The 25,444-nt window shown below is 39.6% G+C and overlaps 2 protein-coding genes across 3 annotated transcripts in view; one reads left to right on the top strand and one right to left on the bottom strand.

Annotated features, from left to right (window-relative positions):
• Positions 1–5,215, top strand: part of CORIN (corin, serine peptidase) — a 179,849-nt gene extending 174,634 nt beyond the window's left edge. For both annotated transcript variants that reach the window (XM_054687979.1, XM_037530071.2), the window contains 3 exons: positions 1,652–1,923; positions 2,592–2,725; positions 3,449–5,215. In XM_054687979.1, the coding sequence (XP_054543954.1) occupies positions 1,652–1,923; positions 2,592–2,725; positions 3,449–3,631 (589 nt within the window). In that variant the 3' untranslated portion in view covers positions 3,632–5,215. The remainder of the gene's footprint in view (positions 1–1,651; positions 1,924–2,591; positions 2,726–3,448) is intronic.
• The window catches only part of ATP10D (ATPase phospholipid transporting 10D (putative)), a 92,968-nt gene continuing 68,996 nt past the window's right edge, over positions 1,473–25,444 (bottom strand). Inside the window, exons 16-23 of the mRNA XM_037530070.2 lie at positions 24,416–24,725; positions 21,797–21,873; positions 20,385–20,510; positions 18,563–18,763; positions 13,474–13,554; positions 12,196–12,300; positions 11,245–11,432; positions 1,473–8,055 (exon numbers count right to left, since the gene is read on the bottom strand). Coding sequence (XP_037385967.1) covers positions 7,725–8,055; positions 11,245–11,432; positions 12,196–12,300; positions 13,474–13,554; positions 18,563–18,763; positions 20,385–20,510; positions 21,797–21,873; positions 24,416–24,725 — 1,419 coding nt within the window. The 3' untranslated portion in view covers positions 1,473–7,724. The remainder of the gene's footprint in view (positions 8,056–11,244; positions 11,433–12,195; positions 12,301–13,473; positions 13,555–18,562; positions 18,764–20,384; positions 20,511–21,796; positions 21,874–24,415; positions 24,726–25,444) is intronic.

The raw sequence follows: 25,444 nt of genomic DNA, 5'->3' as shown, positions 1-25,444 counted from the left end.
GGAATAGCCCTGCATTGAGAACATCCTAGCATGTCCAAAAACAGAAAGAAAATCCTTAAGGTTGGAATGGAGAAGGTCATGTGAGCCTGAGAGGCTATGGATAGGAGTCTATATTTTCTCTCAAGTAAGTTATTCCAAGTCCTTGGAGAACTATGAGTAAGAGATGGGGGACTTATCTAATTTTATTTTTTAAAAACATCATCTTGACAGCTATAAGGAAAATGGGCTGTAGGAGCTAAGAGTAGAGAAAAGGCCATTATTTGGGAGGCCAATGCCATGGTCCAAGTAGATAAGAGTAGCTGAGATTAGGTTTGTAGTGGCAAAGAGGGAGGAGCAAGAGGCCCAGAATGTATTTCAAAGTAGAATGGTGAGGACTTGCATCAATATTGAGTATAAGAAAAAGAGATGACTCAACTGTTTAATAATTCAATAATTATTAAATATGTGCCATTATATTAAATGATGGCAAATGAATTCTGAATGCCAAGAACATTTGCCAGATGTTGGTAACCACTAGTAAATCTTATCTATTAGCAGACAATCGAGTGTGTTAAATAGCTAATTGGGCTGGAGATGCACACTGGAAGTTACCAGGATATGGGTGGTTTTTAAAACTACTGCACTGGATGAAATCTTCAAGGGAGTGAGAATGGAATGAGAAGGTTGAAAGGAGAGCCCTGCAGTACTTCAACCTGCAGAGCAGAGGACACAGCAAGGAAGACTGAGTGGGAGAAGGCATGAGGTTTGATGAGATTCTAGAGATGGAGAGTCCCAGAAATGAAATGAGGCAAGTTTTTATGGTGGGACCTAATTAGAATATTGCTGGAAGATATTCAAAAACAATGATTTGGAGACTGACACTGGAAGTTGTAGGTGACCTTTTTAAGCCCTTGGCTTGCAATTTTCCTAAGGTTTCCCTGAAAACTTGACATTTCTTGGAGGTACCTATTCCTTCTTGTAGGAATCTCTTAACCTTGGCTTTTTATTCTACACTTTCATTTTTACTCTCATGTATTCTCTCTTCTTTATGTCTTTTCATCCTCTTTCCTACTGAATAAAACAAGTAACTACCTTCCTGCCTTTCAAGTTAAACACATTTTATTTTCCATAACAGCCCATTCAAGAAGCACGAGTTCTGCTTTCCAAAACAGCTCCCAGTTACAAATTGCATTATACACATGCTTCTCGTAAAACCATTGGGAGGTAGGCTTGGAAAGAGCCATGATTTTTTTTTTTTTTTAAACATTTTTTTTTTTTAAATTTTTTATAGAGGCATGTTTTTATTTATTTGTTTGTTTGTTTGTTTGTTTTGCTTATACATGCACTGGGTACAGTCAAAAGCACGGGAGGGTGAGAGAATTCACCAGAGCCAGAGCAGGGAGCAGAGCAGGCAGAAGGACCGAAGTACACTGCTGAGGGGAGCAGCGGGCGGCAGGAGAGGTCTGCGCGCCATGTGGGACCCTCCTCCGGTGGCCGGGGAGCAGCCGGGGATTGAACCGGCGGCGCAGAGGCCGCGGGCAGCTTCACAACCCAGCGCTCAACCGCTGCACCACCGGGGAGGCCCAAGAGCCATGATTTTTTAAGTCACATGTAAGTTTTAAAATGTAAGTCCAAGCTTAAGATGTCAACCGCTCTGGAATTATTATTTTAGGAGAGAGAATGCAGCCGTTTGGAAAGTAGTGTTCGGCATCAACAATCTAGACCACCCGTCCTCATTCATGCAGACACGCCTGGTGAAGACCATCATCCTGCACCCTCGCTACAGCCGTGCGGTGGTGGACTATGACATCAGCATCGTGGAGCTCAGTGAGGACATCAAGGAAACCAGCTACGTCAGGCCTGTCTGCTTACCCAACCCAGAGCAGTCGCTAGAACCTGATACGTACTGTTCTATCACAGGCTGGGGGCACATGGGCAACAAAAGTAAGCCAGGGTCCTCGGGAGCATTTGCCTTTCTGCTGGTAACTAAAGCACACTGTTGCTTCCTAGCCCTTGGTGAAAGCGTAGCCCTAAATGGTGACTGTTCATGCTCTCCCTCCTTGCAACTCATAGATGTCAATATGTTCATCACAGTATTTAAATGCCCAAGCTCAGGTGCAAGCTCAAAGTCCTTTTCCACATCTCAAAATCTTTCTCCAGGCCACCAGCAGCAATGCTTTGGAGCCACCATGAGAGAAGAGGCCTCTTAGTCACAGCCCTGTTTCTACTGTCTGCACTGCACGGTCTGCAGGCAGAGTCCCCGGGAGCCTCTCATTAGCACTTACACAGTTCTGCCCCCATTCACAAGTTGCACAATCACATTTCCAACCCTGTGTTATAATTTTTTAGTTCTGTTGCATCCTCTGCTAAGGGGGGAAAGCATAGTGCATGTTGCCTAACCAAGATAATCAGTCTATGCCTCAGTTTGTTTTTTTTAACAACTAAAGTGTTTGGACTAGGTGATTGCTATGACTACATGTAATTAGACAATTCTGATCCCAAATGAACCTTATCTTTAAGATTACATTTCACGTAAAGAAGATGGTTCTTATTTTCATCATTTTCTCTTCTTATATCTTAAAAAAAAAAAACAAAAAACAAAAAAACTCCAGTGCCTTTTAAGCTGCAAGAGGGAGAAGTCCGCATTATTTCCCTGGAGCAGTGTCAGTCCTACTTCGACATGAAGACCATCACCACGCGCATGATATGTGCTGGCTATGAGTCTGGTACAGTTGATTCATGCATGGTAAGTGGCCACCTGGTTAGCTGGGAGATTCAGTTCGGCAACAACTTTAAAGTAACTTAGGTTGAACTATTACTCAGTAAAAAAAAAAAAAAAATGATTGTGGAATATGTCTAATGAAAATGTTTCCAGTAAATTTTGCTTTAAAAGCATTCACTTAGAAGATAAATACCAACTGATTTCACTTATTTGCAGAATAGAAAGAAAGAAAACAAAGAACAGACAAAACTTAACCAAAGCGAACTGTAGAGAAATGACGGCAGAATTGAGGCTGCTAGAGGGCATTGAATCTTGAAAGTAGTTATTTTAGGCTATTTTTCTAACAGCGTTTTGTGGGGGGAAAGGATCTTTGTTCTAGATTGGGTATTTTCTATGAAATGGATCATTGTAAAGAATGACTTCCATTATGAAAGAATCAGTTCTGATACACTAAATTAAACACATTTAATATTTTGGTAAGTGCAGAAATTTAATGTCTTCTGATTTCATTGAAGGAATATCCTTTCCATGGGCACCCCTAGCCTTGTAAAGATTATATCTTAACACATTCACTTGAAGTTTCCATTGGTGTGGTGGAAAGCATGCTCCACCATAGGCTGACAGTAAAAGCTTTGTGAAAATTTTCCAATAAATAATTTGATTTGGCATCATTGTACCAGTGGGACAACATGGACACTGGAGGACTCTGAAGTCCCAGTGACTAACGCCCACTGCCCTTCATTACAGGGTGACAGCGGCGGGCCTCTTGTTTGTGAGCAGCCTCGAGGACAGTGGACATTATTTGGTTTAACTTCATGGGGCTCGATCTGCTTTTCCAAAGTCCTGGGACCTGGAGTTTATAGCAACGTGTCATACTTTGTCGACTGGATTAAAAGACAAATATATATCCATACCTTTCTCCTAAACTAATTCCAAAGATGATCAAAGACTTTAGCCAGCTATACTCGAAAATGGCCTTCTTGACTGTGGGAATCTCCTGCGGAGAATTGTACAGAAGCACTTTTCATGGGCAGGGATGTTCACTGCACACTGTACTGTGCTCATGTGTGTTTTGGTTTGATTTGATTCAACTTTTTTTTTTTCAACTTTCTCTTATTTCAAATTTAATGAAAGTCATTTAAAAAAAAAAAAAACAAAAAAACTAAGCAAAGCAGCTTTTGTCCTGTGGCCAGGCCTAACCATGATTGTAGTGTGAAAGGATCAATTCTTGAGAAAGTTAGAATAACGCAGGTGCTTAGGTGACAGGTTATTGAAAATTCCCTTTTATCCGATCACATAAAGGACATCAAGCTCCAGATTTAGGCTAACGAAGTTATGCTAACTCTTGTTTTTAAGCACAATAACATAGCGGCAGATTTCAACATTAAGTTGGAAGCTTGCTTCATTAATAACCCAGATAATTTACTTTTAAATTATTTACTATTACTTTTCAAGAGTTTGCTTCATTCTAAGTACTTGTGAAAGGCAGTCAGAGGTAAAAGACAAGTACCAACCATTTAAGTAGCTTAAATAGCAAGAGATAGTGAACACAAAGCTCTTTAAATAACAACATTAGCACTTAACTTTCTAAGACTGCCCATTCTGAATTTAAATAAAAGTTGTAATTTTATAGAAAATTCTCCATAGACTCTTTGGGGCTTGTTCAGTGATAATCAGCTGGCTAACTGAGATGTCCATGACTTGGAAAATATTCAGGGGAAATATTTTGTTCTTCCTAGGTAACATTGAAGTTTAAACTTTGGCAAAGGGGAACTACTTTAGACTAATGATGTGCAATTTTTTTAAAAAAGAAAATTACACCCTATTCCCAATGAAATATTTTCCAATGTTCGTCCATACCAAAAAGTCACAGAAATGTATCTCAAAGCAAAGTAAGACTTTGCATGGAGTAAAAGATTTTGTAATTTTCCTTGAAAGATATTTAATAGCTGGTGTTGCCATTATGCCCCATTGATAATTAAAATTTTAAATGCTATTAAGCACTAGACCACTTGACGCACATTGGTTTCTGAAGTAATTAGTGATTTAAGTATTTTTCCACACTAAAAAGTTCCAAAACACAAATGTTCACATCTACCTAATTGAATTAGGTAAGTTCATTTTGCAACATCCAAATGCCTTTTCAACAAGTAGGACTGCCTACTCACCACACCAGCAACCTGGACTGCCTCAGCATTCCACAGAGACTACCTGCAATTTTATACATGTATTTTTGTACTCTTTGCTGTATATACGTGTTTGAAATTCAAAAAGTTGTCTTGACACTTTCCATGTTATTCATCTCCTGTTCTGTAGTTTGTATAAACCTATTGAGAATGTGAAATCCAGCAATTGAATTGTAGTCACAATTCTATGAAAGTTTAAGAACATGTCAATTTTGTTATAGGTGTAGATACAGACTTCACGTAACTACTATAGCGTGCCTCAATTTGTGTTCAGCAAAATGTATATATTGTACTTATTTTAAATAATCCATGATGCAAATAAAATGAATGTAACATTGTTTTTGTTTTTGATGGATAGAGAGCGTGAATAGCAAGTCCCAGAAAACTGTCATCATTGTAATAGTTGCCACTAAGCTTCCAGCCAAAATTTACCTCTTACCTCTCACACAAACCTGCTTTTTATAGCACAGATAGATGATTTTCTGATTAGTCTGAGAGATTGCTAGTAGTCTGAAATCACCCATTGAGTGTCCAGGAAAAATTTTATCCCTGGTAAGAATACAGGGAATTTTAGTGTCTAGAGTGTATTTGGGGAAACTGATCCAAAGATTTTATCAATTTTTTTGTGGTAAAATTACATTCCCAAATATGTATAACACATTTTGTCATCAGTTTTTCTTGGTTCCTGGGAGTAATGATATAACTCTTGCCCCCCACCCCAAAACTCAAGGAAATGTGTTTAATACTAAAATGTAATAGACCCACCTCACCTTGGGTAACTTTGTGTAAAAGTTATTCTTTTTAAAATGAGCTGCTTTAAAGTTTAATCCATTCTCAAATTTCTTTTACCTGAGGGCCAAATTTGTTTCAAAATCCAGAATTTTTCAAACATTTAATAAATGATACACATAAAAATATACAAAAATTGCATTAAGTATATAGTCTCATATATGTTAGGGAATTGAGTTTGTGGCTAATTTTATGAAAAAATTTTCAGGTTTCAGAGCTCTAGGGATTTTGATTATAATTATAGATAACTATAGATAAAGTTATAAGATTGAGGCCCCATAAAATGACCACACAGATCACTTTCCTCTACTTAAATTAACAGGTATTTCCTTTGCTCGGGATTGACCTTTTTTTGTCTTTTTGACTATTCTTTTTATCCTTAGATTCTCATCCTTTATTTACAAGTGCCTATCTCTCTACATTTTTATTTTTAAGATGTTGATCTCAGGGAATGATTAACAACTGCTGAAGATAACAGATGGTATCATTGATTTTTCCATAAGAAAAAAGGCCAAAACAATATTCTGGTAAAAGGTTTGTTTTGAGATTTTCCTTCTAAGTTCTGGTACCAATTACAGCTGGATGCAGTGCGTGTCTTCAAGAGTGATGACAGTTTTTCAGTACACATTATTTATTAAACTGTTTGTTAAAAAAACAAAGGAAGCAGAAAGCTACTTCCACTGGTCATATGGGATTTTGAAAATTCTAGAAATCACAGTATATATAAAAGACATTTGCAATAATATCACAAGACTACAAAAAAACAAAGTGAGACCAGGACAGTAGGCAGGAAGTAGAGGAAGCCCTGAGAATAACAGTTTAATAGTCATTAAGAAGACCTTGTTATAGATAGAGAACATGAACATGGCTGTTTCATGAAGGAAATTCTGGGTGATAGATAGCTGACAATTTTCAGGTGAATTTTAAAAGAATTTAAGAATACATGACCTTATTATAGTATCACCTGGACCTTATTATAGTATCACCTGGACTCTTTGTTTCAACTAAAAGCAGCATAGATGATTTATAACAGCAGTTAAATTGCTATAGACATTCCTGTCCTAAAAATGCATTAAAAAAATTCTTGGAATCCTACTGAAAACCATCCATATTAGTATCAATTCATAATATCTGTTACAACACTCTGGTGTTGTAAGGTCATAGTAAAGACTATGATCCCTCACATGACCTCTTTTAATGGTTTTGAAATTGTCTCATTTTAGTCAGGCTCTTAGCAGTTTTAGAAATTAGAAATTTGCGTCAGCTCAGCTGATTCTGTTTGCCTTATCTCTGAATCTGTTTTTCCATTACAACATCTGCACAGAGGCAGACCTCAAGAAGGGTCTTCGTTTGACTGGAAGCTGAGAGAGGAACAAGTTCCTATAAATGATGGCATCTGCCTGCCCCTTTCCAGTAAAGACTCCTCCTCAGAAGAACACTGAAATGAAGAAAGATACACCTAACATCTTCAGTGAGAAGATCAAAGGCATCTTCCTATAGGAAGTAAGCTGTTGTTATTACTAACTGTATTTTAAGTAGTTCAATTTTTGTCCTTTTTTGTTACTTAAAAGGTTCTTACAACTTTTTCTCGGGAAATTAACCATTTGTAACATTTTTGCATATGGAAATCTCCTCTGAGTTCTAACTAATTAATCTATAAACTCCCTTTTCTTAATTGAAAAATAACTCAGATTGGAGTCTGCTCATTTGAAGCATTTTCCTAGAATCTTCCCAAAATAATAAATAAATCTCAAATGAATCCCCTTGAAAATGTTTATATTCTAAAACAATCAAAGTGCTTTTACAAAATCCAAAAAGTTTCATAGAAGCATTTGATCATAAATTAAAAACTTCACTTCCTTAAATTCTGCCTGGTCAAACTATTCTCTTATGGAAATGTATCTACACGCATACAATAAAGGTCATCACATGGGTTTTTCCAAGTCCAGAAAAATCCAAGACATTCATGCTTGATAGAAGTGCCTCTTCAAAGTCTCTCTTCCAAACTTATAGGAATACTTGCAACTCCAAGGAAGGTAACCTGCTTTTTAATCCTTTGAGTGTCCAGCCATCCCTAAAGCATTTGTTTCTGAGTAGTCTAAATCTAAAGCAGTTTCAGATACAGACAAGTGTCCTTGCTCAACATTACAAGAAGTTGTTGACATCATTGCAAAAACTCCAGAAGAATCAGACATGGGTTGTCTCTCTGACTTGGCAGCTGAGTGGTCAGCATACTTAGGTGTCATTTGACCCACCTTTAAAGCACCTTTCCACTTCTTCAGAGCTTTAATCCTTTCCTCTGGACTCAGTTTGTCGTAGTGCTTAGCCCTCAAAACTGGAGATGGAAACAGGGACCCCTGAAGAACTCGGTATATAAACCTAGGTGACAAAAGCATCACAGAGTTACATTCACCTCAAAGGCAACATGGAACACAAAAGATGCTCACTGGCTAGAAAGAATAAAAGGTCTGTGGTCACTTGTCACTTTTTGGTAACGAGAGAAGATAAACTATTAGAAGGAGATAACAGTATTACATTAATTAATATTTGTAAAGCACTTGGAAAATATTTAGTGTCTGGTAAGTGCTTATTAAAGAAATCTGTGCTACCTAATAGGGTTAATGTTAGGTTAAAAGATAATAAATGAAAAGCAGAGTATTGACATCTAGCAAATGTTTAAAAAACACTAGCTATTAGTTTCCTCTGGCTACTATAACAAATTACCGTAGACTTGTCCCTTTCAGTTCAAGTTGACAGTGCTTGCACTGCTATAGCATTCTCAAAACACATGGGAGTCTCCAATGTATGTCTTGGGGCTTTATGTCATTAAAACGCAGATCTTTTCTGTAGAATCTCAGTTCATCTTCTGGTGGCTGCTGAGATGGTTGAAGGGATCTATGATTTACACACCCAGTCTTTTCAGAATTAGCCTGTTTCCAGCTATACTCTTGGTCTTCTTGCTAGAGCATACTTCTAACTTTTAGCAACTTTAGAAATCCAGATAAGCTAAGAATTTCCTAGATCTAGTTCTAGGCTTAGTAGTTCTTTCTTTGATCTATTTTCTCTCCTGTTTTATTTAAAGCAGCAAGAAGAAAACTTCACAACTTTGCATAGAAATCTTAGCTAAATATTCCAAACCTATCATTTACAAATTTTATTTTCTGTATCACAGTAGAACACAATTTAGCTATGTTTTCTGTCATGTGGCAAAGATTCCGGTTCCTCATTTTCCATAGCATGTTTCTCATTTATTTCTGAATCCTCACAAACAGTGCCTTAACATTCATATTTCTACTAATGTTCTGTTTATCTTATGATGCTATATGTCTTTTCTAAAATATGGCTTTCTCTATATATGGCTTTCTCTTGTCACTTTCTCTGGAATCCTCACAGCAGTAACTTTGGTGTCAATATTTCTATAGTAAATATTGGCTACAGTTTTTTTTAAGAAAGCCTAATAGTTTTCCAATCATGTGCCTCAAAGTTCTTCCATTGCCTGTCCATTATCCTATTTCAAAACATTTCCAAGTCTGCTTCAGGTTCCCATGGCTGCTACAACAAATTAACACAAATTTGATGCTTAGAGCAACAACAATTTATCCTCTCACAATTATGAAGGTCAGGAATTCTGAAAGCAGTTTCATTGAGTTAAAATCAATGTGTTAGAAAATATTGCTTAAAAATGAACAACGATGTAAAAAAAAAATAGGGGCCTCCCTAGTGGCACAAGGGGTTAAGACAAAACCTATGAAGTTATCTGCAGCCACTGCAGCATGAGTTCGATCCCTGGCCAGGGAACAACCCACATGGCGCAGCAAACCTCTCCTGACTCACCTGCTGCTCAGCAGGTGATTTCAGCAGTGTATTTCAATCTGCCTGTGCTGTTCCCCACTCTGTCTCTGATGAATCCTCTTGCCCCCTACACCTCTGGCCTGTACCCCAGTTCTTGTATGCATAAATAAATAAATCTTTAAAAAAAAGTCTGTGATTCTTAAAAAATAGTAATAATAAAAAAAAAAAAGAAAGAAAGGCTACGCCCCCTCTAGAGGATCTAGGGGAGAATCCATTCCTCCCTGTCTAGCTTCTGATGGCTGCCAATACTCCTTGACTGCTGGCCAAAATCTCTTCCACACAGTCAAAGTGCCTGCCCCGGTCTGTCATATTTCCCTCTGCCTCCCACTTTTAAGGGCACTTGTGATTGCATTTGAGGTCCACCCAGATAATCCAGGATAATCTCCCTATTTTAAGATCCTTAACTTAATCATATTTGCAAAGTCTTTTTTTGGTCCATAAGGTAACATTCACAGAATGTCTTTCAGGGCGTCATCTTCAGCTTATCACAATATTACATGGACTTGTACTGTTAATTCTACTGCAGGGATTCTTTATGGCCATAACTTTAAAGTATTTGTTTCTTCATAAATTCTACAAGTTCACTTCTGCTTTTTCTTCTGAAAGTAATAAGGGTGCACAATACAAAAGCATCTCAGTTTAATGGGGATATTAAGTATATAACTATTACCATAGAACAACTATGGTGGGTTTTCTTATGCCTCACTTATAGAAGGGATATCGGTCACCCATAAAGGGTTGCTGCCCATTGTGCCTTTTAATGGTATTTTGGTGGGGCTGACAAGCTTTTCCAATAGGTTAGCTAGTGACGTTTCAAGTTTTGCAAGCCAGACAATTTTTGTTGGAACTATTGAGCTCCCTGTTGTGGTACAAAAGCAGCTATCATGGACAATACATAAATTAATGAGCATGGCAACATTTTAATAAACTTTTATTTACAAAAACAGGTGGCAGGCCAGCTTTGGCCTGTGTACCACAAGTGACCTAGCCTTTTAGAAAATAATGTGAAATCACCATTTTGATTCTCCTATCATGTTCAATAAGGTAGGACAACTATTAGCTCTTGCATTTTCAGCTAAACAGAGTTCATAAAACTATAAAAATGAAGAACCCCATGTTCAAATAATCTGTAGGTTAAAACCCCATGCATAGTTTCCAGGCATTTCTATTCCAGACAATGTTAGAAATCGAGTAAAACTGAAACAGGCAGGATAAATGAAACCTTATAGAAACCCCCAGATCTTAGCCATTCACACAGTAAGAGAGGGAGAGGGAGAGCAAATAAGAGAGGAGAAAGTGAAGTTGCTTGATTTCTAATTCTCTCTCTTCCCTCCTGCAGGCACGGACAAGGATGTGCTGACGGTGACGCATCTTCAACCAGACAGACAAAGGCAACACCCTCATGAGATGGCAGAACAAAAGAGATCTAAGAAAAGTGGTAGGTCCTTGGATAACCTTGTGAAGCAGAGCTGCCCTATCCCTGTGCACTATTCCATGATAGATCAGCATTAGAATTTTCCATGATAGAAAGAAATCTCCCAGTTTGCTGAAACTTTGTTTCGCTGGCAAATATTTAAAACCAATATTTTAAGTACTACACAGACATCTCCATGATGAGATTGCATAGTCTGCCATGTGTACTTAGTGGTTGCTTAAATAATTCCAAGTCTATGATTTCACTTTTTTTTTTTTTTGGTAATAAAGCAAATAGCCTACCTGGGCAAAAGAGCAACACAGGTTGTGAGGATGCAAACAAAGTAGTATATTGGATCCAGCATGTGATTCTGCATAATCCAGTAGGGGTTGGATGGTGGGTTGCAAGTTACACACATGGCTCCAAAAACCAAGGCAAAGAAAAAATAAGATGAAATGCTGCCAACAATGACCAGCATGTGGATCCAAGTCTGCAATACAAGAAGAGCAGGGGAATGAGGAAATTAAAGTCAAAGGGCACCAGGTCAAAACCTACAAGGAGGTAGGAGGGGGCAGTGAGGTGGTGAGAAAGAGCTGGAAGGGAAGCTCTTTAGTCTCAGAATGGATGACTTTTATTGTCATCCAAGGAATGTTCAGTGGCCATGGACTCTAGCACCCCCTGGGATGAGAAATTCTTTAATGACGCACCCTTTAATTGCAGCCACTGTTCTCCTCCGCACCCAGCTTTCATTTAACTTATTGGTAAGGACATGGTCAATCCATGTAGTCTTGGGTTTTCAGATTTTATTTCAAGTATAATCATAAACTGAAGGGTTTTAAGCAGAGAGCAAAAGATATGATTTATGTTTCAAAGGGCTGATTCCAGTTATGTGAAGAGACATTACACCTCCTTTTATTTCAGCTGAGAAGTGTTAGTTTGGTCTTGAGGAATGCTGGCCATCGAAGGGTAATTGTTTCTCCAGTCTGCCTCACAATCCATCAATCATCTACCATAGATATCACACCCGGGGGACCAAGCAGGAGAGTTTCCACTTTCTGTGGTTGCACATCAACCTCAGCATAAGGACCTCAGTGATCAACAAGAGCAGGCAATGATCCCTCTTCTTCTAGGAGTCATTACTCTTCTCACTACCACCTGTTTTCTAGGCAGGAACTTAGCAGGTTGCTGCTAATAAGAGATATTGACTCAAACATAAGGGTTCAGGTTATTTAAGAGACAGGAAAAGTACTCACCAAACTCTTGCTTTCAATTACCAGGTGGAGGAGAATGATAAACAGAGCAGTTGTGTTCAGAGGGTTTCCAAAGCTGAAGATGTCAATGTCTGAGTCCTGGTAGGTCTACAAAGAAACCAGACAACGGGGTGATTGTAGAGGGTGATGCCCATGCAGGGGTATGAGTATCACCACTTTATTCTACAGTGGAGGGTTAAGTCCCTTTTCTCTCACAATGGGTCACTGAGAATAAATTTGAATGTTTCTAGAAAAATGAGACTGATTCTTTCCCGAAGAGTCACCTACTCTTGGAACTTCTCAGGTGGAATTCCTCTTCATTCTGAATCATAATTCATCCTCCTGGAAACTTATATTGATGCTGCTAGATCTTTAAGGTATAGAGAAATGCCAATATATTCCACAGAACAGAGCTGCAAACTTTGGAAGCAGCCATTATGGACCATCCTGAGTTTATAGCTCTGCTAGATAAATATCTCCTCTCTAATGTTTGTCTTCCTATGCTTAAAGCCTTCCTCAAATGATGTGATTTTCTAATCTTTACAATTCTAACCATTCTCTTTCAAATACACTTCACATTGCCTCTCTACATTCCTCCTAAAATGCAGTATATCCAGAACAGTCTGGCTGGATGAATTAAAATTATTTTATAGCAATAAAGAATGAAAATTACTAATTTATACACTTTTTTCATTCTTTTGTTGTCCATCCATGTTCAAGTTAGTATTTTCTTTTGGGGAAGGGTGTGTGTGGTTAAGTAGCTGTTATCATGCTACTTTGTGCTCAATGCTGGCTTAAGTTTTTAATTAATTTTTACACATTTTCTTTAATTTAGTCCCAGTCTTCTAGTCTTTGCATTTAACTTTTTTTTTTTTTCAGTTTTAGGAGACTACTTCTAAGACCTTAAATTATATGTCATCTGGCAGAATTGGTTCAGCGTTTTCTAATAATAGCTTTCATATTCTGACTTTGCCTCTCTGGTTTTGCCTTATCTAATTATATGGCTACACATTCAATTTTATTTAAGTGACTGATGAAAATTATCAAGAAGTACAGAGCTAAAAAGAGACCCATAGGATTCAACTAGGCACTTCACTCTCCGAATTGAAACTATTATCTACATATTTCAGAGTTGGAGGGAATGTTGTAATTTAGTCAGTTAATAATTAACTTGATCATTTGAGCAGTCTATGCAAATATACCCATTCTATATGCTGACATTGGTGCAAGAAGCAACACTAATACATTGATAACAAATATTTTGAGCAAACAAGGACTCACATAGTAAGGAACAAAGAAGCAGACCAGGCTTTGATAAAAGGCATCCAACAAAGTAATCCAGAAGGTGAGGGGTAAGTATGCCTGAAAATGAAACAGATATTGGGAAAGGGTAAGATTAATAAGGATCAAGAGCCAGTCTATTCCTTGATTTTTTCCACAAAACAGAAGGGATTTATAAATAATGGTAGAGGAATGATGGTTGAAGGAGACTTCACAGATTAAAACAAAGAAATCCTTTAAGGAATTCCTCTTTAGTCCTGTTGTTTTATTATTGGATCAGTCTTAAATCAACCTGAAATTGAGATAGTAGGATTAACTTTCTATTTCCTGTTGATCAGAAAGTGCTGTTTCAAAAATGTCTCCAAATCCATCCACTTCTATCTCCACTCTTCCCTTCACCCCAATTCACCAACAACTCTCTCTATGAATGATGAAAACCATCTTATTGACATCTCTGCTTCCTCTCCTACCCTAATCCAATCTTTCCATAGCAATCGTGTTTTTGTAATTTAATATATAATAGTCATGCCACTCCTTAATTAATCAAATTGACCCCTTCTAATTCCTCCAGTGCCTTCCACAACATTGCATTTCCAGTACACCTAAAGTTCCTTCCCATGGCCTATAGGGTCTTGCACAGTTTACCCACTGGAGCCCCTGCTCTCCAGGGGGTCACCTCTGCTCTCCAAGGTCACCTCTTACCATTCTTACCCTTATTCATTATGCTCTGCCACACATATCTTCCTCCATTCCTCAAACTGGCCAAGCTTATTCTTTCCTAAGACTTTACCTGTGCTATTCTCTACACCAAGGATTCTGTACCCTGGCTCTCCCATATGACCAGCAGTTCATACTTACATCCTAGTTCAAATATCATTTTCTCACAGAGGCATCCCTAGATCAACCTGAAAGCTATGCCCATCCAATCACTTACTACTGTGACAGACTTAGAAATCTCTTGTCACAATCAGAATTAATCTTATTTGTTTACCTTATGATTTTCTTGTTCTCTCAACAGAATGTATGCCTCATAATTAATTACCTTTCCTCAAGTCTGGTACTTGATTCTTATATTCAAATGATTAAAATAGTATTTGGAACATAGTAGGTACTCAACAAATACTTGTGGATTAATAAATTCTTCTATTGCTTTTCATAGGCTAAACTGCCACCTACCAAAAGTTGGTAGAAAGAAAAAGATCAAGAAGAGACATTAGTCAAGTAGTTGAAAAGGTTTTCTAACAAGAACCAATTCTGACTGAATGGAATCTGAGACTGCTTCCAGACCCAGCAGAACAGAATACTATTATTTATTAATGATATCCACCACAGATGAAAATGGCAACACATGTATCATATCCTTGAGCTAGTTGTTTTTTTTTTAACATGTTCTTAATCTTACTTCCTTTCTAATGCAAAAAGAGGCTGAAATTTCCTTGAAAACATCCAATTGTCTCTTAAACAGCAACATTTTACAAATTTACAAATTCTCCTTATGTATTCTCCCATTCTTCAAGACTACACTTGGAATTTTTCTATCCCCACCTTTTTTTTCAAATCTCTTTGTTCTCTGGGAAATCAAAGTAATGAAGATTCATTGTCTCTAGTCAGTCTACTTCTCTCCATATCCCCTTTGACTATTTTCTCATTGGAAATGATGGGATATTTTACCTGTCTTTCTTCATCCAACAGCCTATAAAATTTAAACAGAGCAGAAGAGAATGTGACAGAGCTGAAGGGGCAACCAAAACATCACTGAACAAGAGAGAACAATTTGGGGAGAAGTTAAAATAGGAACTCTTGCTTCTGGAAGAATAGGGATGGCTCCAAAAACCTATAGTAAAGTGGTAAGAATACAATTTCTCCATAGTCACATGAGTAAGGGAATGTTAGGGAAGTAGAGAGAGAAGGGTCAAGGGTAAGTGAAATGAGAGATTGAGGGATTAGCTAATGGGATCTCCCAGAAATTGAAATCTGGGGCCTCCCTCGTGGTGCAAGGGGTTAAGCACAGCACTGTGAAGCTATCCACAGCCTCTGTAGCAGCAGTTCAATCCCCAGCCAGCCAGGGAGCTATCCACATGGTGCAGCAGATCTCTCCTATCTGGCTCACTACTCCCCTCAGCAGTGCATTTTCAGTCAGTCTGCAGTGCATTTTCACCCACTCTGTCTCTGGTGAACATGCACCTCTGGCCTGTACCCCAGTTCTTGTATGCATAAATAAATAAGTCTTTAAAAAAAAGAAGAGAAATTGAAATATGGACATGAAGTCCAAGCCAGAGAGAAGACTGTGCAGGTGATGAGAGATGGGCAGTAGATGACAGCTTCTTGGAAAGGAAGCCTCTGGCTGCAGCCTTCCAGACATATCTCCTCTAAAGGAGAGCGATTCTATAACACCAGAGAGTATATTTCATGATCCTGAAGACAGGAAATGGCATAAGCACAAACCATAATTTGTTTGGAAGCCAAGTTCAAAGAAAGGACAACTCTTCTACAAGGTGGAATCAATGAAATCAATTAATTACCTTTCATCAATAGCCACATGCTAGGAATCTGCCTTTTATTACTTGTATTATAAAACTGGCCAGCTCAATAGAACACATGAGAGAAGTAATGAAAATGGAATTCAACAGTGGGAAGCAATGACCTCAACTCTTCCAAGGTAAGGACTGATTACAAAGTCCAGTCTGTATAAATGGGCTTTTAAAACAATAGTTACAAAAACTTTAAATATTCCTCCCTTTACCCTCCACTGGACCTGGAATTTAACTTGTCCTGGGGTGCAGGACAAACTTCATTAATATGAACCCTACATCCCTACACCCTACCCTTCTTGAATTCTAACTCAGATTGGACTCCTTTAAGAAAAGCCCATACAGTTTCTTGATCTGAATGGACTAGATGACATTAAAGGATTATAAGGATTTCTTCTTCCCTGACAGCTGAATGTGTGACTTCTGAGTGTTGGCTGTTCTTGGTAGCCTAAGGGCATCAAGTTAACTCTCCAGTCTGAAAAGACAGTTCAAGTCAGAATAACATACACTGTTGGAAATAAGTGCATCTTTTCACGGTCAAAATGTCCTCAAATTTATGATTAATTCTGGAGGGTTTACCTTGCCAGTAACAATATGACTGGAATTTTCACATGTAGTGTCTTCATCCTCATACCATCTCCATGAAGTAAAAAGTTTGAAGTACCAGCAAGTTAAATAGCTTTCCAAGGTCACACACCATAATCAGAACTAAACTCATGCCAAACATAACCTGTTATTTCTATTTACTGTTCTGGGCCAATGTCTTCAGAATCTGCAACACACAGATTCTTATGTTGGTCTCATTTGTGTCTGTCAGTGCTTCTACAGGGAAACCCTTCTTGCCAGTCTTGTGCATGGGCTTCATTCAGCTCTGTCCTCAAGAACACCATAAGTCCCTGGTCAGTGAGAAAATGATCTTTCTAGCCACAGTGAGCAACATAGGAACAGGCATGCAGCTCGAACTAGGCTAAGTCATAATCAAGAAATTTACAGAATAGCAGTGTTCTGTCACCCTTTCTTCTGGTCTTTGCAGCTGTGTGAGCCAAAAGTTTTTCCTTTTTCACTAAGCCAGTTTGAACTGGTTTTCTGTCACTTGCAACAGAAGGGGCTCCAACTAAGTTTTCTTCTCAAGATGAGATTATCTGGGCCTCCCCTGGTGGCGCAGCGGTTGAGCGCTGGGTTGTGAAGCTGCCCGCAGCCTCTGCAGCAACAGTTCGATCCCCGGCCACCGCCAAGGGTCCCACATGGTGCGCAGACCTCTCCTGCCATGCCCACTGCTCCCCTCAGCAGTGTACTTCATCAGTCTGCCTGTTCTGTTCCCCGCTCTGGCTCTTGTGAATTCTCTCACCCTCCCACGCTTCTGACTGTACCCAGTGATTGTATAAATAAATAAATCTTTAAAAGAAAAAAAAAGATGAGATTATCTGACTAGACCAATGAGGCTGACCCCTCAGCTTTGTACCTGTATAAGTGTCTATATGTTCCTGGTCCACCTCGGACCCCATGATCCTGACTGTGTCTGTGATAACAGGCTGGCTTTCTACAGGGGGTGGAACCAAAGCTAAAGATAGTGTCAAAGTTCTTTCTGTAGCATAGAGTAGTGGGAGAAAGCACAGGCTCAAGCTCAACTACACCACCCAGGAGCTCTAGGACACAGGAAGGTTATTTGAGATACCTCCCTGTGCCTGAGCTTCCTCATCCACATAGTGTGGCTGACAGCAGTACCCATCTTGAGGGTCATTTTGAGGACCAGATCTCTGCATGTGAAGATCAGTGTCTGGCACACAGAAGGCCCTAGATAAATGTTAGCACTGGATAAATATTCATTAAGGGCTGTGTTAATATTACTATTAATTTTGTGAAAGTTAAATTAGAAATGAATTTTAAGATAGCCCAATTCATCAATCAACTACAACAAACCTTTAAGTAAGAGAGAATGAGGGCAGTGACAGAAGGATAGAAATGGGGGAATAGATATGTGAAGTGCCAGAGGAAAACTGATAGGACTAAGAGATCTATTAAGTGGAGGTGGGAAAACGTGATTTTAGGGAGAGGAAGTTGTTGATCACCACACTGCTTTGCATGGTGATAGAACTTGAAGAATTTAACTTTGGCTTTGGAACCAGACTGAGAAAGGTTCACATCCTGGTTCTGCTTTTTTTTTTTTTTTTTTAAGCTGTGGAGTTTTAGGAAACATTACTTAATCGCTTTGATGTTTAGATTTTTCACCTTAGGGTGGGAACAATACCAGGTTCTGTCTCAAAGTACTTTTGTGAATACATATGACACAGGGAACGTTCACACCATACATGGCACAGTGGGGTTTAGTAAATGCTAGATGTTATTGGCTGTAGGCCTTTCACAGTTTTCCCTGTGTGCTTCCCAGGAACAAGTAATTTAATATCTGCCACATTAGTAGTGTCTTTGCAGACAATCAGACAACTGAAACAGTTTTGTATCATTCTGCTGAACCACAGCACCTGAGCTGGGCTGACTGGGGAAGCCCTGGCTTTGACAACAGAGTGTATCAGTCCCAGCACTTTGGCTTTAGCACCTACCTCTGACTTCTGACCACTCTTGTACAGTTCGGGCAGTTGCATGAGGGTCTCTGCAGACACATCTTTCTCCAAAACACCATAAATGACAGGAGGGGCAGATGTGAAAAGGAGGTTGAAGAAAATCAAGACCCAGTAGTCAGTCATGGATGTTCCTGAAAACCCACAGAAGAACTGGTACCAGAATAGGAGGTTCACATAGGCCTGGAACACAAAGAGGAACGTTGGCATCTTAGAAACCACAGCTTAGTAAATTGGCATTTTAGAAACTAGTGTTTTCACTACTAATAAACTAACTCCCTCTCTGTCTACCAGCTGGGGACATCTCTAGTATTAAGTGTTTCTTCACCCTGGGGTTTAATTTGGAGTTAAGGTGGGGGGGAGGGAATAGACTATAGCATAATAGAGAAGACAAGATATTGCAAAGGCATTTTTTACAAAAAATTTAGGAGAGGGCCTCCCTGATGGCACAGTGGGTTGAGCGCAGCCCTGTGAAACTGTCTGCAGCCTCTGCAACATGGGTTCGATCCCTAGCCTGCCAGGGAGAGACCCACATGGCACGGTAGACCTCTCCTGTCGTGCCCACTGCTCCCCTCAGCAGTGTATTACACTCAGTCTGCCTGTTCTGTTCCCCGCTCTGTGTCTGGTGAATCCTCTCACCCTCCTGTGCCTCTGGCCTGTAACCCAGCTCTTGTATAAATAAAATCTTATTTATACAATCTTAAAAAAAAATTGGGGAAAGGGTCTCCTCTCCAAAAGTCATTGACCTCTAAGTCCTATCATTTTTAATGACAAATCACAGTTCTCCCCAGATTCACATATTCTGACAGAGAGGCTGGAATTTTTCAAATACTTTTTTGTAAATTATTTTATTAAACTGACCAAATGCACTAATTCTAATTAGTAAATACTGAGAGCTTTCTGAGGAGTTTATGTACTGAAGACAGAGACAGAGAGACACAGACACATATACATACCTAAATCACACATTTGGGATATCCTAAAAATGAAGTTTTGCATGAATTGAATTGATTTTTCTCCTACAAGTTGTACCTCAATAGTGATCTAAATTTATGCTTGTTATTAACAAGCTATATGTTAACTTTAAAGACCAAGAATAAATTTGACCTAAAAACCATGACTTATTTTAAGGTCAGCTTGATTTTACAAAAGTGGACACTGAAATTTAAATGGTATGCTAAAAATAAGAAGTCAGAGTTCTAATCAAATTCTCTCCTTATAGGAACTACATAATCAAACTAAAGTTCCTTAACCATCAAATAACTACCAAGCACAGACACATTTTACAGGCTTGCTAGAAAATTCTTGCATCTGGGAGTGCCAGTCAGCTTAAGTTAATAAAGCATTATGTTAGGTTTTTGCCTGTATCTGTGTCTTCATTATACCACAGGAGACATCAGTTTGGGAACAGCAGACATTTTTCTGTATCTCCTGTAAAATGGAAGCAAACCTTTTCATTTTCTACTGACAGACAGCATTAAACATTTCATAATTCTGCTTGTCACAGCCTTTTTATGGAAGGTCAAAAATTGGATTTTAAATGAACCAGACAGGACTTAATTGAATTTAAATGCATAGGGAATAAAAAATACCAGCAGATGGACAAGCCTAGCAATTGGCTGTCAGCGGCTGAAACAGCACATTCCCAGATTATTTCTGGAAAGGCAGCAGGAGTGCTCCTGGCCACTCCTAACCCATCAGAAGCAAAGAAACTTCGAGTAGGATAATTCCTCTTTGTCCTTTACTCACACAGGAGTGCAAGGTGGAAAGGGGTAGAGGGAGCAAATTCTCTGGCGCTACATACCACGTTCTTGTAGAAAAAGTAGAGAATCATGTTGGAGAGGCGTGTGTAACACCAGTGCCCGTGGACAAGCAGGAGCTTGCCGAGGTGTTTAAACTGAGACACAGCAAAGTCACTGGCCATCACCGCCTGCAGAGGCAACAGGGAGAGAAGGTCACCCTGGTCAGCTAAACATGTCAGAAGAGACAACATGCCTAACCATCAGCACACCAGCAGAACCCAGAGGAGTCAAATCAGCTTAAAAATTTATATGCAAAAACAATGCTACTTCAATAAAAATAAATTTTATATACAGACCAAAAAAAAAAAAATCCCCCCTTCTCCCCCACCCACCAAAAATACCCCAACAACAGAGCCGTGCTGGGCTGTCTGGCGTCACTACTCAGCTTTCCAACACAGTGTGTGAAACCAGAGTTGCCACTGATTACCACTCATGATATAATTTCAGCAAATGTAGCTCCTTATTAAAAACTGTGTGCATAAACCTCCCCTCAAGGAGGAAAATATTTAAAAGTATTTTGGTCATGACTTTATATAACTGCATAATATTTCAGGTAAAGAGGCATTTGAGTTCCTCATCTTTTGTACAGATACCATAATTTACAATTCTCAGGAAACCCTACCCTCACATTGCACCTATCCCTGACAGCATTTGCTCCATACACAAAAAGCAGTCTTTGGACAAACTTTCATCTGAATTTTGTGCCTTAAATGCTACCCATCCATGGATACTCCCACCTCCCCAAGTCTTGTTCTCCCACATTTTCTCTCCCTGTCCCTCTTTCTTTAGCATCTTTAAGTCCTTTATTGGAAATCTCAGTAGATTTTTGTCCATGTCAGAAGTTGCATAGTTATTTCAGGACTGAAAAGATATATTCTTATGATCTAGATAGGCTCTATTTCCAAGTGAACCACACACTTAAAATTATCCAGGAAAATACCATAAGACTCGGGGCCTCCCCGGTGGCGCAGCGGTTGAGCGCTGGGTTGCGAAGCTGCCCGCAGCCTCTGAGGCGCCGGTTCAATCCCCGGCTGCTCCCCGGCCACCAGAGGAGGGTCCCACATGGCGCGCAGACCTCTCCTGCCGCCCGCTGCTCCCCTCAGCAGTGTACTTTGGTCCTTCTGCCTGCTCTGCTCCCCGCTCTGGCTCTGGTGAATTCTCTCACCCTCCCACGCTTCTGACTGTACCCAGTGCTTGTATAAATAAATAAATAAATCTTTAAAAAAAAAAAAAAAAAAAAAAAAAAAATACCATAAGACTCATCCAGTAAACAAAGAATGAATGGATAAAATTCAAGTTTCCCACCCCTGAGCTAACCACAGAGTCTCCCTACCAAAGAGAGTTTTACTTCAGAGGAAGGCTGCATTTGGATGGGTAGGTCAAGTTCACGGTGCTTGAATGCACCATCACTCACCTGCATGCCTTCTTGGCCTGAGATTCCTATCCCAATGTCTGCCACTTGTATCATGCTGACATCATTGGCGCCATCACCTTCATGAGGCAGAAGAAAAAGTAAGAAATGAAGGAAGGGTAAAGAATAGATGTAAATTTTGCAAATCAATAGTGACCACTCAAGCAAACAGCAAATCCTTCAAAGTTTATTCAGGTCTCTAAGTTCTAAGTAAGCAGACATTAAATGTAATCCGACTGCCACCAGGCAGAATTTCAAACCCAATCCTCCTTAAGTTCTTCCATATTATAACTCCTACCTGGGTTGATCTTCTTCTATGCCACTCACTCTAGTTTCAGTTTTCCAGATATATTGCTCCTTCCAGCCACTGCACGTGGTTTCTCTATTTTTATAATACTGTGCTCATCACCCCCACCCACTTTGCTGGATATCAACTGCTTTTACTTTCAAGTTTCAATGCCACCTCCTCTGGGAAGTCCTTTTCATACTCTTTAAAGCAGATGTTCTTCGTTAGGCCCCCACATGACTCCGTATCTCTATCATACCTACACCACATGGTGTATGGTTGCATAGAGATGTCTTGTTCTTCCCACCACACTGGAGCATCTTAAGAAAAGGTATTACATTTCTATTGGTAATAAACTTTTTGCTGTTCCCAACTTCACACCAATCATTCACTAGTTTTTAAGACATAGCATTCTGATTCTCCTTTCAATCTGAGTTCATGACCCAAACCCCCAGATATAGGATGGGGAACTGAACCAGGCCTGCAAATTCTGTTCCCTGGCTTCAGTGATTGGTTAAGGGATGAGCTTACGATCAACTCAGTTGATAAAATTGAAATATCTCAGTGTTCTAGCCTTAGGAAATCTGGATCCTTGGGGCTTAAACAATTCATTCATAATATGTTCATTAAGATAGTTGAACAAAATACTAATCTAATCCTGATATTTTACTCCTAACAACTTAAAAAGAGAGATAGTTTCTTCTCACTCAGGTTGCTAATGGGATAGAGTGTAAATCCAAAATTTTCAGTGACTTTATCAGCACCCCGATGAGGAGAGCTACTGACACTAAGAATAATCCCGAGAAAAACAGAAATAGAAAGATGGCTGAGTTCTCATCTTGCTAATCTCCAAACAACAGAGGAGCTCAGAGCTTTATCGCACACTGCTGCTTTTGTTTATTTATACACATTTTTGTTTGGACCGATCTCATCTATTTTCAAAGCTTTAGCTATCCCCACCCGACTTATGATTCCAAAATTTGTAACTCTAGCCAACTCCTCACTGCTAAATGCCAGATTTTCTATCTGTCTGCCTACCTGACATCACAGGCTAGACATCTAATGAACTTTTCAGACTTAACATGTGCAAAACCAAACTCCTGATTCCCCTGAATCCATCTCAGCATATGGCAGCTCCTTCCTATCCATTCTTAGAGAAAAAGCCTGGATGTTCCCTGATTCCTTCTAGCATGTAATATATCTAATCCATCAGCAAATGTCAACAGCTCTTTCTTCAAACCATGCCCATTACTATCCCATGCCCCACCACCTCTTCTGCTCACATCTAAGCTCAAATCATAATCGTCTCATTCCTAAATTATTTCCAACTGGTTTTCTTAATTACAGCCTTGCAATCCAACAGTTACTCTCAACACAGCAGCCAATGATTCTTTTAAATGTAAGGCAGGCCACGTTCTTCCTTTGTTCACAATCCCTCAATGACTCCCTGTCTCTTCAGATAAAAGCCAAAATTTTATAACAGTCTCTAAGACCCTAAATGACCTGGCCAGGTGCCATTTCTCTGCCCTTCACTAACCTCAGCAAATTCTTCCCTTTGCTCAAGGGAGTTTTGGCCTCATACACACCCTCACTTTCATTGTCTTCTCCTCCAGAAATGATCTCTCCCCAGATCACCTAAGACTTGCATATCATTTTCTTCAAGTCTCTGCTCACAATCTTATCAGAGAGAACTTTTCCAGAAAAAAAAAAAAAAAAAAAAAAAACCAACATTATTTAAAATGGCATCCACCCTTCCCTCCCCCAAAACTCTACATTCCCCTGGTTCTGCTTTATTTTTTCAATAGCATTTGCCACTATCTGCTATATATCTCTGCTATTTTTGTTTTGTTTTGTTTTACTATAAAACCTCCCACGAGATACAAACTCTTTAAAGAAAAGACACTTTGTCAGTTTTATGTAGTCTTGTATCACCCTTGTCTAAACTCCTGGTATATAGAAGGCACTCAATGAATATTTGTTGACTGTATAAATTCATGTCTCTGAATTGAACTTTTTCCTAAAGAACACCTGGACTTCCAGATCTGTGATTTGGTACATCACTTAATCCAGTTCATTAGGGCATCTGACATGTAACCCAAAGAGTCCTGACTTATTTTCCAGGTCACACCGCTACCACCTGGCTCATAGCAGAAGGTCAAATAGTGATAAAGGAAAGGGAGAGAAAATGAGGGAAGGTAGAGAGAAAAAAGGGCGGAAAATGGGAGGAAAAGTGGGGAAGAAAAAGAGCAGATAAAAGGACAAGCAGAAAGAAGAGACAGAAGGATCAGCCTCCCTGTGGCATGAAAGTGAGAAGCCCAGGGCTGCACCCCGCTCACCGATGGCCAGCGTCATCACCCGGAGGTGGTTGCGTACCAGTTTCACCACCTCGCTTTTCTGCAAGGGTGTGGCTCGGCAGCAGACCACTGCTTGACAGCAAGCAGTCAGCTCCAGGAACTGCCTCTGCAGCGTCTCCTGCAGGGCAAACTCCAACGTCTTCCCAGTGATGATGAGTCCAGCCCTCGGCGCTGAGTCCTGTGGGCCAGGAGGCAGGCGTACATCCTCACTTGAGAATGCCTGCTCTGGAGAGGCTGGATTCTTCTTTTGAAGTTCTTTCAAAATTGTGCCCATCAGCATCTCACAGGCATCCTTGAAACAAGAGGCAAAGATAATTCGCCTGGTGCCTTCTGGGATTACCACATGAAACTAAATTGATCAATGTCGTTCTTTAGAAATTACTGCATCAAGGTGATCCCAGGTAGTGAATAATGGGTTACTTTCAGACTCCAGAGCTCTTCCATAGGTAGGAAGGGTGGGAAGGGAAGGTGGTAGGGTTGTGACACTGGAGCTTTGGTGCAGGGTGAGTACAGAGTTCACATGGAGGTGTGAAGCTGTACAACCCAAATTACAGTGATGCAAAAATTAAACAGTTATGATAAATCAATAAAACTAAAAAAAATCTCAAAGTCAAAATCAAGCATGAAGAATTGACAACTTTTCCATTTTCAATGTTCACTGAACCCTTTTCATCTTTCATGCACCACATTAAACAATTTATATCTGCTCATTTAATGCCCACAACAACCCTATGAAATAGGCAGGTGTAGGGTAAGGTAAAATGTATCAGGCTTTTCTGCCCTCCCGCCACTAGGATTGATGATGGCTTCTTGAGGTCCTGAATACATGCCTGATGGCGGGCACCTGGAATAGGGTGTGGGCATATACAGATGGGATTCACCTGGGCTAAGACTGGGCTTATAAGGGCGGCAACAGGGAGACGCCAGCCGAGAAGAGAGCAGAATCACGAGGGGAGCAGAGAGCCCAGATAGAGTGAAGACTTGCTGGGGGCTGGGAGACCTGCCAGCCTC

This window comes from Talpa occidentalis, unplaced genomic scaffold (assembly GCF_014898055.3).
Source record: "Talpa occidentalis isolate TD23 unplaced genomic scaffold, MPIMG_talOcc4v2.1 talOcc4.6, whole genome shotgun sequence".
NCBI lineage: Eukaryota > Metazoa > Chordata > Mammalia > Eulipotyphla > Talpidae > Talpa > Talpa occidentalis.
Note: the sequence above shows the minus strand (reverse complement) of the source record. Positions and strands in the feature narration are given on the sequence as shown.